The following is a 15,626-nucleotide window of genomic DNA, read 5'->3' as shown; positions in this document are numbered from 1 at the left end:
ATAAGTAACAGCTTCCAATAATCTGTTTCTAAAGCTTTTGATGAGATGAGGAGCGTCATAAACGGCATAGATCTTTTGTCCATCAATTATTAATTTAGGGTCGTCTGTTGTTACTTTTAGAAGAGATAACGCTTTTCTATTTGGTGCTCCCTGATCACACACAATTGCCCGTACCCTAAGCCCCGCAGCTAGTGTTTTTGAAACTGTATTCTTCAAAATACATGAATACTTCCGTGTATTCTTCAAAAGTGGGAAACTTGTGCTTGACGTTTGTTCATTAAAAGTTTCTTTCTTGGACGAATGGTTGACAAGCAGACTCTCATATCTTCTTCCAAAGACTTTAGTTGAGAACGGGTTTTGGTCTTGATTGCGTTCATTGATGAGAATGCAGCTTCACAAATGTACGAAGTAGAAAAGGGCAATATTGCTTTCATGGCCTTCTTTGAAATTAACGGATACTCCTTTAGCAAAGGAATCTAAAAAGATGAAATATCAATATTAACTTTGGTTTTCTTCAGTTTTGATTCTGCTTCCGCATCTTCAACTAATTTGGAGTACTGTAGATTTAAACCACGGTAATTTTTCAACTCGATCAGCTCACTCTCTTCATCAGTCGAAAAACAATGCAGTTTTGTAAGCAGCTTCAATGAAAGGATTTCTCACCCAGTCCATTGAGAAAATATCTTGGGATGAGAAGTACTTTTTTGTATTTCCTTCAAACAGACGCAGACTTTTCAAAATTAGCCTGGAAAAAGTTTAGTTAATGTCACAATCTTTTGTCAGTTCAAACATGCCCAAGGTTCCATGTTTTTCAATTTTAGTTCTCCACATCGAAAGCCTCTGCTGCAAAGAACTTATTTTGTCAGTGGAAGTGAGAATGTTTTCTTGCTTTCCTTGCATGCCTTTGTTCAAAAAATACAATTTCCCAAGTATGTCAGCCAAAAAAGCTACTTTCGCACACCAGTTTTCATTACTGAGAAAATCAGCATACTCAGATTCTTCACAAGTAGAAAATATCAATAACTCATCTCTAAGTTCATAAAATCTTTGAAGGACACGTCCTCTTGATAACCATCTCAGTTCTGTGTGTAGTAATAGCTGGGTGTACTCAGCATCCATAGCAGAACACAAACTGTCAAAAAATCTGGACTTCAAAGGCCTACTCTTGATGAAGTTAACCATTTTTATAACAATTTGCAAAACATCATTCAGCTCAGGTACCAAGACTTGGCAACTAGAGCTTCCCTGTGAAGAAAACAATGTGTAAAAATAATATCAGGATTTTCTTTCCTAACCAAGGCCAGAAAACCTGTTATATGGCCAACCATTGCAGGACAACCGTCTGTGCAAACGCTCAAACAATTCTGCCATGACAAACTATTAGCGGAAAAATAATTGTTCACTAGCAGAAAAATATCTAGTCCAGTTGTATTTCCAGGAAGGTCTTTGCAAAATAAAAACTGTTCAATTAACTCACTTTCACAAATAAATCTAACAAATGTTAGAACCTGAGGTTTCTCGGTTATATCTGTGGACTCGTCCAACTGTAGAGCAAAAAAATCTACTGTTTTAAGAGTTTTTAATAACTTGAGCTTCAACGTCTTTGGACATGTCTTCAATGCGCCTACTTATTGCATTGTCAGACAATGGGATTTTCCTAATTTCTTTTTCACATTCCTCACCAAACATAATTTTAACAATTTCACAGCAAGCTGGTAAAATTATTGATTCAGCTGTTGTGTGTGATTTCATTTTTTTAGCAACTAATTCAGCTACAACGTAACTGGCCTCCTGTGCTTTTTCTGATACAGGAGAGAGTTTTGTAAATGTTGAAGCCTGTGCGGATTGATTTAACAAAAGTCTTTTAAAATATTCAACCGGTTTTTCAGCAGCAAAAGCATGCTTCGTAACTAAATGTCTCTTCAACTTACTTGGTACCATAGCTTCATTTGACAGCTGGTCACTACAAATTAGACAACGGGGTTTTGGCTCTTCTCCACCAGACGACGTAAACCCGAATGACAAGTAGCTGTCATGGTACTGACGAAACTTAACCGATCCACCATCGTTACGTTCGTTATGTTTTCGTTTTGTAGGCCTACTTGCCATAACTGTTTTGTTTCCACTAACGTCAGCACTACTAGTCTGTTCACTTGAGTTAGAACAGGTACTAACATCATTTTTCTTTGTTAAATAACGATCCATGTCACACAAAATCAATACTAACAAAGTACAAAACAACACTAGCACTGACAGGTTAACAACTGTCAATGAGTATTCTGTTCTGTTGCTATGCTATCGCTTCTCTACGCCTAGCGCTTACTAGTGGATGATTAGTGAACTATTGGAAGGCAGATATGCCGTGCGCTACCGAATTCTACCGGGAAAGATTCAAACTATTAGTTAATGTTAGAAGCGGAACGTAGTGAATGGTAAGGAGTGGAAGTTGGGGCGTGACTTCATAGATTCAACACTGACAAGTAATTGTACGCAAAAGAACGTGCTGTCATGAATGCGCAACCGCACTTAAAACACGTGTATTATGAGATCAAAAAAATTTTAACTACTTAAAATTTCGCGGCACACCGGTTGGGAAACACTGTCATAGAGTGACTCGTCACGTCTGGGGATTTCTTTCTTTTCAAATATTACAACTTTCCCCAGCTCTATCCTGTTTTCAAGGAAGCTGAGGTGAGATTATAGCTCAATCAGATGATTCTTTGTTTGGTTCAGTGGAACCTTTTTCGCTCCCTTAAAAAATGAAACATCTTTTGGATCCAAGTTTAGGACCCCGGTTGCCTTGAAACCATACTACTTATTGTTTAGCCAACTACTTATTGTTTCAGGTTTGAAGCTTTTGTCGAGGACTTCTTCAAGGATCGTGGCAAACTCCTCCTTCTTAATTTTTCTTCCCCCGTTTTCAGTTCTCCACTCATCCAATTAATTTTTCCATGCCGTCTTAAGAGGATGGAATACGGCCACGTCCATCGGCTGGAGGACGTGGGTGGCATTTGGGTACAGCGCGATAAGCTCGATGGACTTTTTCTTAGACAAGTCACTCAGATGTTTTGTAATGTGGCTAACGTGCCCATCAATGAACAGTATAATTGGCAGTGGCACATTGTTCGCTATTAGCCAAGGGTAGAACACGTTACTTTAGGAACCAAAATCATCTATTTATTACAGAATTCATCGTTCTACTTTCTTCGGATATTGCTTTGTATTAATAAAATTATATTGTTACCTTACAATATCCTTGTTCTTTGGTGTTGGTAAACAAACTACATGTTTCGTGGCAACTGCCACATCATCAGGTTATCCTCTTCTCAGGTTTGTCATAAACTTAAAATACAAAACACTGAATACACGTAACATTTATTCGATCAACCGTCGCGGCGCATGCACACATTTGGTCGGGCTCGGCCGGAGTCGCCGATTAAATGCCCGGTTTTTTTTAGTGGACAACATTTGGTGGATTACCTTATAGCGCTGATGGCCAACCCCTAATTTCCCCTTAATTTTAAATGGGATTTCTCTTATATTTTTCCTCATTGTTCCTGTTAAGTAAGTTTCTTTAGCAAATAAATGCTGAGATAGAGGAACAGACATACAAAAAGTTACCAAAAATACGTGGTACCCTTTATTTAGATACTGACCCATTTGAAGTAACTTTACAACCACACTACATGCTAGGCTCCCATGGTCTTTGTCTTTATTTAAAGGTTGCCAGTGATATTTTTCCCCTTATAGCAAAAGGGAAACAAGACAATAACAAAAACAATAAGGGAACGAGACAATAATTAGAAACGGAGTCAACCATCATCCACAATTTAATACCCCATCTTTGGTGGTGTTTATTGAGGAGATACAGCGTCGTCGCTTTGTGACTCTTCATCCCTACCAAACTCTCATCTTTGCTCTCTACGGGGGGTTTAACATTGCCGAAATACTCTATTCGCATGGTTGACTAACATTGAAAATCATCCACATGGGTCATACTGCGGTTCACCTGGCTTAGCAAGGGTGCGACTGTCAGTAATATAAAAAAATCACAATATCGATTCAAACCGGTTTTGGCTAAACATATTATTGAACCATGGTAAATTCTGACTCTCATTATTAGTAGGTACGCCAATAGCTATCGATTGTGGGTCTTATATTTAAACACATATTAAGAATGACAGCCAGGAAAGCCTTCATTTCAACTAAAGTAATAGGCTGCATTTCAGATTGGATCTAGGAAATTTTTCAAAGTATTGAGCAGTGTAAAGATTAGTCTGGATACGTACGAATGTCTCAAGTAAAAAAATTGTGAAGAACAATAAAAAGTAGGTCATAGACTTTGAGTCATTTGGAGGGCAATGTTTTGGCCCTCGAACCTCAAAAAGTTCATGTTCTATGGTTTATGAGAAATAATGCTCCAGTCATCATTTGCATCCGCTTCACCAACTGCCCATTGAACATCAAAAACTTCATTCTGGTCATGGTTTTGTTTTGTACTGTTCTAACCTGATGTGCATTTTCATCTATGTTAGGCCTACTATTTGAATCATTGGTCCTAGATCTGGGTGGTCTGCCTCTAGTCCTGCCTGTTTATGTTAAGGGTTGCTCTTCATCTGATAAATCTTCAGGTTAGCATTGGGCAGGGTCAAAATCGGGATCGTCATCAGTGTCCTTTTAAACAAGTCACTAATATGTCTTCTAAATCGTCCTCAGATTCATTTTCAATAATTTCTTCTAGCACACTTTCAGAAAGTCCGGCATCATCACAAAATCTAACACCACTTGAAACTACATTTTGTATAAAGGTACTTTCACTTGTAGGGGACGTTTAAAGTTTTTTTTTCTTCTCATATTTATGTCAAGATATAATTAAAATAACCATTAAAAACATCATTCACTACAAAACAATCGCTTAGTATGAATCTCAAATCTAACCAACAGAGAATAACACACGTTATACTACATAGCCAATGTAAACAAAAACACTGGTAGGACTGAAGAAGATAAAAAAGCCAGCTGACAACTGTCAGAAAGGCCATCAATGAGTGTTACCATGAAGCCTTATAGTGTCTAAACTACTCCTAAACAAAGAATTAAGGCATTTGGATTTGTGAGAAGCCAGTAAATTGACAAAAACGAGATGGCCGGCTGTTATGTATTTTGTATGTACCTATTATGTATTTTCCACCGGCCACGAGCATGTTTTACTGCGGGGGTCTATTACGGCCGCCGGCCTTAAAAAGGTTAACATCCAATCCCAGGTACATGGCCATCACTTTATATTTTAATCATATTTTCTTGAGAGAGTCTAGTCTACACATTTGTGGCTAAGGTGACACACGTTTAGTAGTCAACATTATCTGTTATAGACTTTGGTTAACTTTATATGGTTTAAAAGCCTTTAGCCACAATCACTTTTCCTGTTTTGGGGCAAACATATACTTGTCTCATCTTTGTTCTAGAAATGTGAGATGGGCTTGCAAGAGCTTCTAAATCTTTTTCTCACCTTCCTACTTCTCCTTAGTTTGTAGTAGGCCTATATAGGTTAATTAATTACATAAATACATCATGCTTTACATGCATCCTTTTTTGTTTAGTATGGTTTGTATTATGTTTTAGGAAAAATGTACCTGATTACAGTGCGTCAAGAGAGAAGAACGACCTAGGCTACCTGACATTCAACTTGAAGACTGATATCCTTTTCTGAGACTTCTTGACTAAAAATATTGGTTTTAGTAGTTTATAAATATTTTTTCAAAATTTGCCACATTGTTCAAAGACATATATAATAATTGGTAAACAGTTGGAAATAGCTGAATATTGATTTGACTTGCAAAGAGCCCACCCATCTCATCACATTCCATCCAAGCCAAGTAGGTCTAGTTTCTTTTAAAAAGACTTGTTCCAAATTCCATGTCACAGAAAATTATAAGCCAACAATTATTTTGTGTGTGAATTTAATGAAAAAAGCACAGAACTGACAAACATATAAAAATTATGAACTGTTCAATATGTCTGAACTCTTTATGGCCAATGGTCAACCGTTTGAACAGTTCCAGTACTAAACCTAACACCCTCGTTCTTGGTCACCTGCTCACAACACTTTTCAAGCACAGCCTCAGGCCTTTTTTGCATTAAGAGTAGTTCAAAACATATAAATTTAGATAGCTATTGTTAGTGCATTTATTTTTAATTTTTATTAAGAGTCCTGCCATTATCATATTCTTACATTTTTTGTAAAGGGAACCGTTGAAACATTGATACATTTATGTAACGAGCATTGATCAAGGAATTCCCATCACTCCTTTTCCTTTGAAGTAAAAATCACAAATCTGGTGATAAATTTTAATTGGCTTGCAATTTCTCTCCAACACAGATCTGATCGTAGAGCGAACTTCACCAATGGTGGGGTATTTAAGTATTTATTTACTAAGTAATGTTAATTGTTTTTGTATAAAATTAATCAAATTTAGAATGAGTTTTTGAAAAAATATATATAGGTATTTTATTGCAAGATGATTCCATTACGCCTATAGTTTCCTTAACATCTGTGTACATCTCACTCATCTTTTCAACTGGAATGTGAAGCAGCTGTTCTTGTATCTGACAGCAGAATATACAACTTCCAACAATGTTCTCAATCAGGTAAGTTTGTACGTTCACATGTGCTTACTTATACATTAATTACAGACTTTAAAATATTTCACATCTATAACCTATTATGTTATTAAAGTGGTGCAAGTTTAGGCTTTTGTTATGATCAGGGGTCAAAATCACGAAATATAATAATTTTAAGAAACATTTATTTTTTATTTTTTACTAATTAAAAAAATTATATTTATAGTAAAATACAATAAATTGTTTCATAATATATGCATCCAAGTTAGCAGCAGAGCTATTTTTTTTATTTTTCATTTTACGGGTGTTTTTAATGAGTGATGCAACCGAAATTTTACCATCCGGTCACACCTTTTAAACATACAAAAAATAAAGAATTTAGATGAGCAATTGTAAAATTAAAGCCATGGTTGTATTGAATAGACATATTGTCAATGTATAAATAAATGTATTATTTATCCTTAAACTGTACAATTGACGTTAATAACCTTAAAAAGAAATGTTGTATTTTGAAATTTGTGTAATCAATACCACAACAAGTTGTGATAAGGTTAGTAAAAATAAATAATTGTAATCAAAATTCACAAACACCAAGCAACAACTTAAGTTGATAATCTAAAATCAAAATGGTATACACTTTGGAAATATAAGAGTGAAATAAAATATATTTCATTACTGTGACCGGAATGGAGCAGCTGTGACCGGACTGAAATGGCCGTGACCGGATTGAAGTGGCCAGCAGCGTTGATTTATTTTCACATTCAATTCTCCATTTTTTTTTAAGACAATCAATATTGTATAATTGGGGATAATGACTGAGAAAGAATACATGAAACAATGAAAGTTTTTATGTGTTTATTACTGCTTCCACGATTATTTTTTTGAAAATTTGAAAATAGGTTACTTCATTGGTCATCAATCCTAAAATGGCATCAAGCGATTAGTTTGGGAATGTCATAGCTACATTTTCAAGCTGTCTTCTTAAACTTTGTTGAACACATAGTCGTCCTCAAAATACACAAAACATTTGTACTAAGTTCAATGTTTGTAGGCCTGTCAATTACAGTACAAAACATTTATTTATTACAAAAAAGTTAGCAATTTTAGTTGAAAGGCATAACAACACTTTAATACATTGTCCATTTTTACATTTTTACGCATTGTCCAAAGGAGCCTCAGAAAACTTATAAATAATACGATTCCCTCGTAATATCATTGTTGGCATTGGCAGCACTTTCACAACTTGGCTAGAGCTCACAAAAGAAACATCACTTTCATCAGGGAAAAAATCAACCGCGGCGTATTTCTCACATGACTTCATAAACATGACTTCAAATTCTTCATTTATAACTTCAGTTTGGTCAATTGCCACAAAGTCCTGGCCTCTCTAAGTGCTTGGTCCCGCATGGCTGATCCTGATTAAGAGAAAAGTTCCTATTGTGATCCCCATTGCATGTGGTAAGTCGACGTTTTCTTCACCTGAAAGTAAAACCATCTGACTGAAAAACATAGTAAACCATCTAAAATTTAAAAGGAATTAAAAATAATTTCTATTACATGAATTCAGCGTCCATGACTTCCTGACTGATGGCTAGTATTAATCTTCTCTGTGAACAATGAAATAAATTGTAAAGAACTTATGATTTTAGCTTTTTTATTATTACTGTAAACCAAAATGTGTATATGTATTTTTACTTTGGTTTAATAAATGAGTTATTTAATTACCTGGATTCACTGGTTCAAAAACGTCAACGTCATCTTTAAGAACGCCATTGTCATCTTCAAGAAAGTCAACGCCATTATCAAAAACGTCAACCCCATATTCAGGCACGTCCATGTTCTTCATATAAGAACGTAGAAGGACGTTTCTTCAACTTCAGGCATGTAGCAGTCGTCACTGTCAGAAGACCAGACGTTTTCAACCTTCAGCTTGCGTTTTAACACGGGTAGTTCAGGAAAGACCTCAAAAAGTCTGTAGTGCTTGCACGGGCTGGCCATGGGACATGTGAAACATGACAGCATGTTTCCATACATTTTCCCTCCTTTAACAAAAGTTATTTGAGTTATACCCTCAATTGGTGGAATAACGTTCCAACTTAATTGTTTTTTCTGATCTGTGATGTTCTTTGAACCTATCTCAATCAAATGGATGTCCACACCTGACAGGGCCTTTATGAAGCAACCTGCATCAGTAATGTCCTTGCCATGTAACACAGCACGGTCAGCTTCTCTTTTTAGGGTCCCGCCCACGCCATCCATTGCTCCTTTACCATGGCCGGACTCCGTAAAATTCCATGTCATAGCCTTCAACTTAGGGAAAATAGTTGGAATGATGGTTTTAAATAGATATATGTTATTGCGGTTTCTATATTGAGTGGACGGAGAGTCGGAAAAAAATGAATTGCTTCAACATTAGGGTATTGGATTGCAGATCGTTTTAGAATGGGTTCAAGATGGGCCCAAATAGCATGTGACTGATGATCAAGAGTATTACTTACTGTAGTGAAACATGCTGTTTGCGGCTGGCCTTCATAGTTAGAATATCTAACACCAGTGTGTAGGGACAATTGCCTTTTGGAGGCTCTAAAGTGAACCGACTGTACCTCTTTAGCATATTTTGCAACATAATTTTCAGCAAAATCAATCCTGAAAAGAAGCTCTTTATGTTTTAGGTTTTTTAACTTTTCATTCAATTTGCTGTTTTGGTGAAAGGAATAATATAGGTGTTTTTTAAATCCGGCCACTTCTTTTTTGAAAAGTTTGATCAATTGCGTTACTTGTGTGACCTTATTCACTTTCGCAGTTCTTTTCACAACCTTCTTTTTGTTTTTTATCATCCTTTCTTCCTTGACATTTGTCCATTGGTAATACTTTATGCTGAAGTTACTATTATAAAAAAATGCCAACTCTTTGTTTCTGCATTTTTGGCATTCACCAAGCATACATGTTTTGTTTTTTACCGAGCAAACAAGTGAACTAATTACTTCTGTGGTGTTTTTTTTTCTATAACTTTCACTGCTCTCAATGATTGAATTATCAGACCAAAGTTTTTGTGTTTGATACATCCACAGGTCTCTCTATCGCATCTTTTTGGAAATGTGACCCAAAATGGTCTAGATCTAGTGAAGGATGTTAATGAAATATTTTTCTTTTTTTCTTCCTGAAATCTTACATGGAGATTTTTTAGTGTATCCAGCAAAACACACCTCTGTTTTGTGATTTTGTTACGTTTTATGACATCCCTCTTCATCTCCCAGGGCAAATTCTGCTGACAGAATCATTTTCGAAGAAAGTTATCAATTCTTTGGCCAAAGAACTCCTCACTAAGCATTTCTTCTTTCCCTTAGCACATTTGTAAGGTATTATTTTTTTTTAGATGCGTTTGTACTCTATACTTTTTTATTACATCGCATCCCACTTCTTTTCTTAAGTGCTGGACCTTCTTCTTATGCCCCTTTATCTCTTTAAATTTTCCCTCTATTTGCTTTTGTAATGCATATCCTACAAATAGCTGCTTTTTTAATCTCAGGCGAGACAAATGTCTTTCCAACAAGGTTTGCAACCTTTTTTCTTGGTGATGGAGATGAAGTTTGTGTTACTGACTTCTTTTTTTGTCTTTCTAGTAGTTTTTTATACTTTTTCAGTCTTTGCTCAAGATCTTCTATTTGCTTCTGCTGTTTGTTTTTTCTCTATAAGCAGCACTTCTGTCTTTTCTTAAACAGCCTTCCTTCCCCTTTTCTTTTGGCTGGATTCATTTACCTGAATCTCAGCTGGTTCATCTATGCCTGGCGAATCTGGTGGCGTGTTGTTCAAGGCTAAGGCCAGTGCAGTTTTTTTTTTCTTCTTTTTATATTATACTGTCATAGAAAGCTTTAAACTCTTCTGGCATATATCGGGACAAATAATCTAAATTCTTTGCAGGCTTTATTCTTAAGGAACTGGTATAAAGTTAGGGAACGCTGCTACTTTTATAGGGGGGTAGAACCTTTTGGTGTTTTTGATTTTCTTTGCCAAACAGTGTGACCTCCATGGTTGCAAGACATTACGTGATGGTCTTGCACGTAGTGTAATTGGGTCGTCTGGTGATTTGGTACCATCCGTGGTCTGTTATGTTGAACTTAGTTGTACACAATGAATTTAAGACTATATCAATTTTTTTGAAGTCCTCGCCATCCATCACATTTACTACAAATGGTCGGGAATAATCCTTGGTGTTTACGATGATTTTGACAAAATAAAAGGGGATGTACACTTTTCCCCCTTTTTTGCTTTATCGATCATCGTAAAGTCTCGGTCACAAGGAAGGAAACTGTGGCCTGTGGTCAAAAAATGTTGTTCCACAGTCCACAGACAAAAATATTCTTTTACAAGGAGATGTTGTAGCAAAGCAATAATGCGCAAGTTATTATTCTGGCCAACGAATCTATCGGACCAGATAAACAAGTTGCGTATTTCACCTTCCGCGAGTTAAGAAAAATGTAGAGTTATCTATTTCAAAACACATGAAGCAACTTTGGCTGAACCTCTTTTCCCAACAGTTTTATCCCAAAAACACATCATGGCCTAATTCATACCTGCATTGTGTAAGGCTAAATTTTAACATGAAAGCTGTCTTTGATAAAATACATTGTTGTTCGTAAGGTTTAGACAAAAAAGAACCTGTTGAATATCAACACATAGCACAACTGTGTTTGGGTTAGCATTAGCAAAAGTTGTGTCTTCTGCCAATGACTAATAGGCAAGATCTACCTTTGAGTGGTGAAATTGACTTTCTCTTTCGACTGTTATTCTTTTGTTCTCATCGTTAGCTGCTATTAATTTGATATAGAGCCGGTCGCAATAGATGCAAGTATCAGACCTTGGCATGCCAAACCTTAAATTAAAATCTGAATTAAAAACATCTCTATACATTTGAAGAGTTACTTGCGTCTCAGGATGATTGATAACAAAGAGCTTCCACATTCTTCTTATTTTAAGGTTAGGGTTTAAGCAATTTCTTTACTCTGGGAGCGAGAGTAATGGTTTTCCTGCAATGGAAAAGACTAAATGTGTTGCCTAATTAGGTCTTTAGTCTATTCCGTTACTTAATGAGGGTGGTTCCGATGTAAACCTCGCCCATCAGACAAAGTTCTGTCAAATTTGATTTAACCACAAGTATCTGGACACGGCGTGGCGTGACATTAAAAATTGCACATAAGGTTTTTCTGCATACACGAATGTTGTTGTCTTTCCATGGTTTTTTCTCCTAAAGTAGGTTTTTTATTGTTTTATTTTTGTTTTGAATACTAGATTGAAGCTATTATGCTTCATAGACTTTTCAAAGTTTGTTGGATAGTGTGACTGTATGTAATACATACATATTTGGCCTTATTACACCCTGGTACCGATTTGGGTGGACCGATGCTTCTAGGTGTCAAACGAGGTAACTCAAATAGGTTTTCCCCTCCCTCGAGGGGTCCTTGGAATATTAATGAATATATTGAATATATTTTCATTGTTCAGTTGACTAGTTTCAATTTTAGTTTTACATTTGTTCTTCTGTTTGGTGATGAGTCTGTTCACTAAATTGTCAACATAACCATTAGCCCTAGCGATATGTTTGATTATTGCTACCTCTGTATCAGTCTGATTTATTTAATGGTACACTTAGTTATCGAAAGTATCATTGAGTTGTAGGCAACAAATCACTGACTCAACCCAATCTCTCAGGCCTTCTGCTGGCCCGACCTGACCCAAAAAGTTGGGGACCTGCAGAACCCTAGTTTTATGACAAGGTGTAGCTGTTGTAAAAGTTGTCCATAAGTAGCTAATGCCTTCCCCCAAACGACCTTTTTATTGTAGAGGCCTACCCTTTGCTAGAACATGGATTCAATTTTCCCCTAATTAACATGAAAACCAAAATGCAGCCCCTCCAGTTCCTTCATTGACTATATCCTGACACCTTATTTGTGAATTGTGGCGCTTTTCTTCGTCGTACCTACTGGGTGATGACAAAATTTTCTCTTCTTCTATCTTAAGATTTTAGTAATCTACAATTAGTGCTATTTTGTAGAACCTATCCTTGGTTCTGGGTGTTCCTCTGTTGCGACACAAATAATTACTGATAAAGGCGGTGAGTTGTGCAATGTTATACAAACGATTTAGTCTTGCGCTTCCTGTGTGGAGCTGTAAGCATAAGAAGTGTGTCAGCTCAACAACGGTGTCAACACTTGAAAGTGCCATAGCATATTAGAGAATTTTCAAATGAATACCACATCAAAAGTAAAATCAAAACAATCACTTGGAGTTTTACCATTACCAGGTATTGGAACCTTAAGTACAGATCACATCACTAATGTTATGATGTCTATTTCAGGTTGTCTTATGGGACAAAATCATATTAAGAGGTGAAAATGCAGTGCTGGATTTTAAAAATATGAACACTAAATATTACTTCTGGGATGATGGAAACGGTTTAAAGTAAGTTACAACCAAGCAATTTTTACTTTTTGATCAAATATGTATCTGTGTTTAGGATTTTCTTAGGTTTTCTAGGCTTATCTAAAGAAAATAAAAAGCCTATTTCTTAATTAAGTTAGGTAGTACATTTTTTGTTAAACCATGTTGAAAATGCAACAAAGTCTTTCAAAAAATACAGTAGAGTTCCACTCATTTAACGGTAGGCTAAATGGAACCAAAATGAACTTGTATAGGCCTACATCAAAATGTATTAAAAAAATAAGAATTTTTATTGACTCTTGCCTACAAAAATAATTTATTCCACTGAAAGTTTTTAACCTGTGTTTTGGGTTTATTTGTGACTTTTCTAAAGAAAAATACCCCCGCCGAAGCAAACCTGCAGACCAATCGAATTTTAATTTGCCTGATATGATTTTCAATTATTAAATCTATTTATTTAAATAATATTAGGTTTAACGAGTATCTAGGTTTACTACTGCTTCAGGGAGGCTAATAAAGTGTGTTTTTTGTAAAATATCAATGGCTTAGTATAAACTAAAAAAGATTGCAAAGTTTGATAAAAATATACTTATAAACAAGCAAATTACATCAGATCACAATATTCTCCATAAAAATAACATGGAAATTTTAAATTTACATTGTTTTTTTTTATTTTTTCCGTAACTAATAATTTTACAAAAACACTTTAATAAACTAAATTAGGCATATTTGTTTTTAACGAATTTCCCATATAGGGAATAAGCTATTTTAAGCTCTTCAAAATGGTCTAGAGAGAAATTGGAAAATTTTGTATTTCAAAAATTAGAGAACCTCTTTTTTACCCCGTAAATCCCCGTTTCCTTGGTTTGATATGCTGGTTTATCCTTATTATTAACTCCTTCAAGTTTATCCCGCTTTCAAGCTAAATTACTCAAAATCGCACAATAATTACTCAAGTTATCGTGTTTACGGACATAGCTACTTCCCTATAGGGAAATTAGCTGAAAAAGGATATTTTAATTTTTTAGGGATTGCTTGGGTTAACTGACCTTTAGAGTTATTTGACCTAGGTCCAGTCCCGATAGGGTCAGTTAAGTGTCTACTGTATTTCCCTCTGAGTTGCCGGCACAGTATTCCCTTAATTTAACTGTTTAATGTATAAAGTCAACATTTTTTTCTAGTTTCTTTTAAACTTTTCATTAGAGCCCCTTGGTTAATTGGCTGAATTGGGAAAGTCACACGAGGGGGTAAGAAGATCACTCTAATGTCCTTACCTGCAAGATCCTCAGAGTCCAGGAGTAAGAGTGCATTGTCTAGCAGCAATGCGGTGAGTCAGTAGTGCGATCTTGAGCTGATCCATTAGGATGGCAAATCGATAAGGGAGTGTGTGTCAAATAAGGGTTGGTACTCATTATATTATCTTTGATTTGTTGTTACAGAAGTAACCCAAATGTCACATTGACTCTGACCTGGAACATCATCCCCAACGCCGGACTGCTGCCCAGCATCTTCGCGCTCGGCCACCACTCGTTCAAGTTCCCCAACGAATACACCACTTCGAGGCTGTGAGCTCACCAACAGTAACAGCTGTAACAGTATTCCTGAGGACTTGTGTTATCTGCACCTGTGTCGGTCAAGTTTTTTTTACACTTAGAATGGTTGTGTTTATTGAAGTACTTTCACTTAGTTGGTTTAATGTGGTCTTTTTTGTCATGACACTTCAAAATGTGAAAAGGTTATAAAAATGTTTTAAAATTGTAAAAAAATAGTGTTAAATACTTACTAAGCTTTGGAAACATAGCAATCATCTCATAATAACAAAAATGTTTGGATTTCTTAGTCTAAGCTAAGAATGAATTTCTCATCTGTTAGCGTTTTGTTGGGTCATGTGAAAGATCTTCCCATGTTTAAATTATTGTATATTTGTTAGGGTTAAATAAAGACATTTTCACTAAAGTTGTCAGAGATTTATCTAAAATCCATTCTTTCCCAAAGAGATGTTGATTATAATATATGGTAGAATAATTTTCTGTTTGATAAAAAACTGGAAATGAAAAAAAAAACACAGTGGTGTTGCTTGGTAAAATTCCAGGGGGGGAGAAGCCTAAATTTTCCCAACTGCTTAACATAGATTTCCCATCTATTTGTTATTTTAAGAAATCAATTTTGTACTATTTAAAAAGTGTATGAATTATTATTCTATACTGCAGTCACACTCAAATAATACAATTTTCACAACACTATGATGTTTTTAGCTTTTTTAACATACATTAATTGGTGGCTGAAAGTTACGTTTGGCTGGCCATGCCAGCTGTCATCGTCATTGAGAACCAAGCAGGTTTTTACATCCCTTGGCGGGCTGCAAAATCAGCTGCCCGCTTACTTTCTTAAAACATGAATGCATATTAAATGACCAATCAGTATCCATAGCATTTAAATAGAATTTTTTTATTGTCACCGCTGCCTAGCAACTAATTAATTAATACTAGCATAGTACCCGTCCTTTGTACGGGGTTAGCATATAAGTATAAAATGCATATTACAGTTATGGGAGGGGACACAGTTTA

At 35.7% G+C, this 15,626-nt stretch overlaps 1 protein-coding gene across 1 annotated transcript in view; it reads left to right on the top strand.

Moving 5' to 3' along the window:
* LOC128986166 (signal peptidase complex subunit 3-like) overlaps positions 1-15,015 on the top strand; it is a 46,949-nt gene extending 31,934 nt beyond the window's left edge. The window contains exons 2-5 of the mRNA XM_054406349.1: positions 5,623-5,698; positions 6,562-6,648; positions 12,977-13,080; positions 14,499-15,015. Of these exons, the coding sequence (XP_054262324.1) occupies positions 5,623-5,698; positions 6,562-6,648; positions 12,977-13,080; positions 14,499-14,628 (397 nt within the window). The 3' untranslated portion in view covers positions 14,629-15,015. The remainder of the gene's footprint in view (positions 1-5,622; positions 5,699-6,561; positions 6,649-12,976; positions 13,081-14,498) is intronic.
* The last annotated feature ends 611 nt before the right edge of the window (positions 15,016-15,626 follow it).

This window comes from Macrosteles quadrilineatus, unplaced genomic scaffold (genome assembly GCF_028750875.1).
Source record: "Macrosteles quadrilineatus isolate MER2022 unplaced genomic scaffold, UCM_ALF_1.0 Scaffold_2__2_contigs__length_208266976, whole genome shotgun sequence".
NCBI lineage: Eukaryota > Metazoa > Arthropoda > Insecta > Hemiptera > Cicadellidae > Macrosteles > Macrosteles quadrilineatus.
The sequence above is the reverse complement of the archived record's forward strand: the minus strand, read 5'-3'. Positions and strand labels throughout refer to the sequence as shown.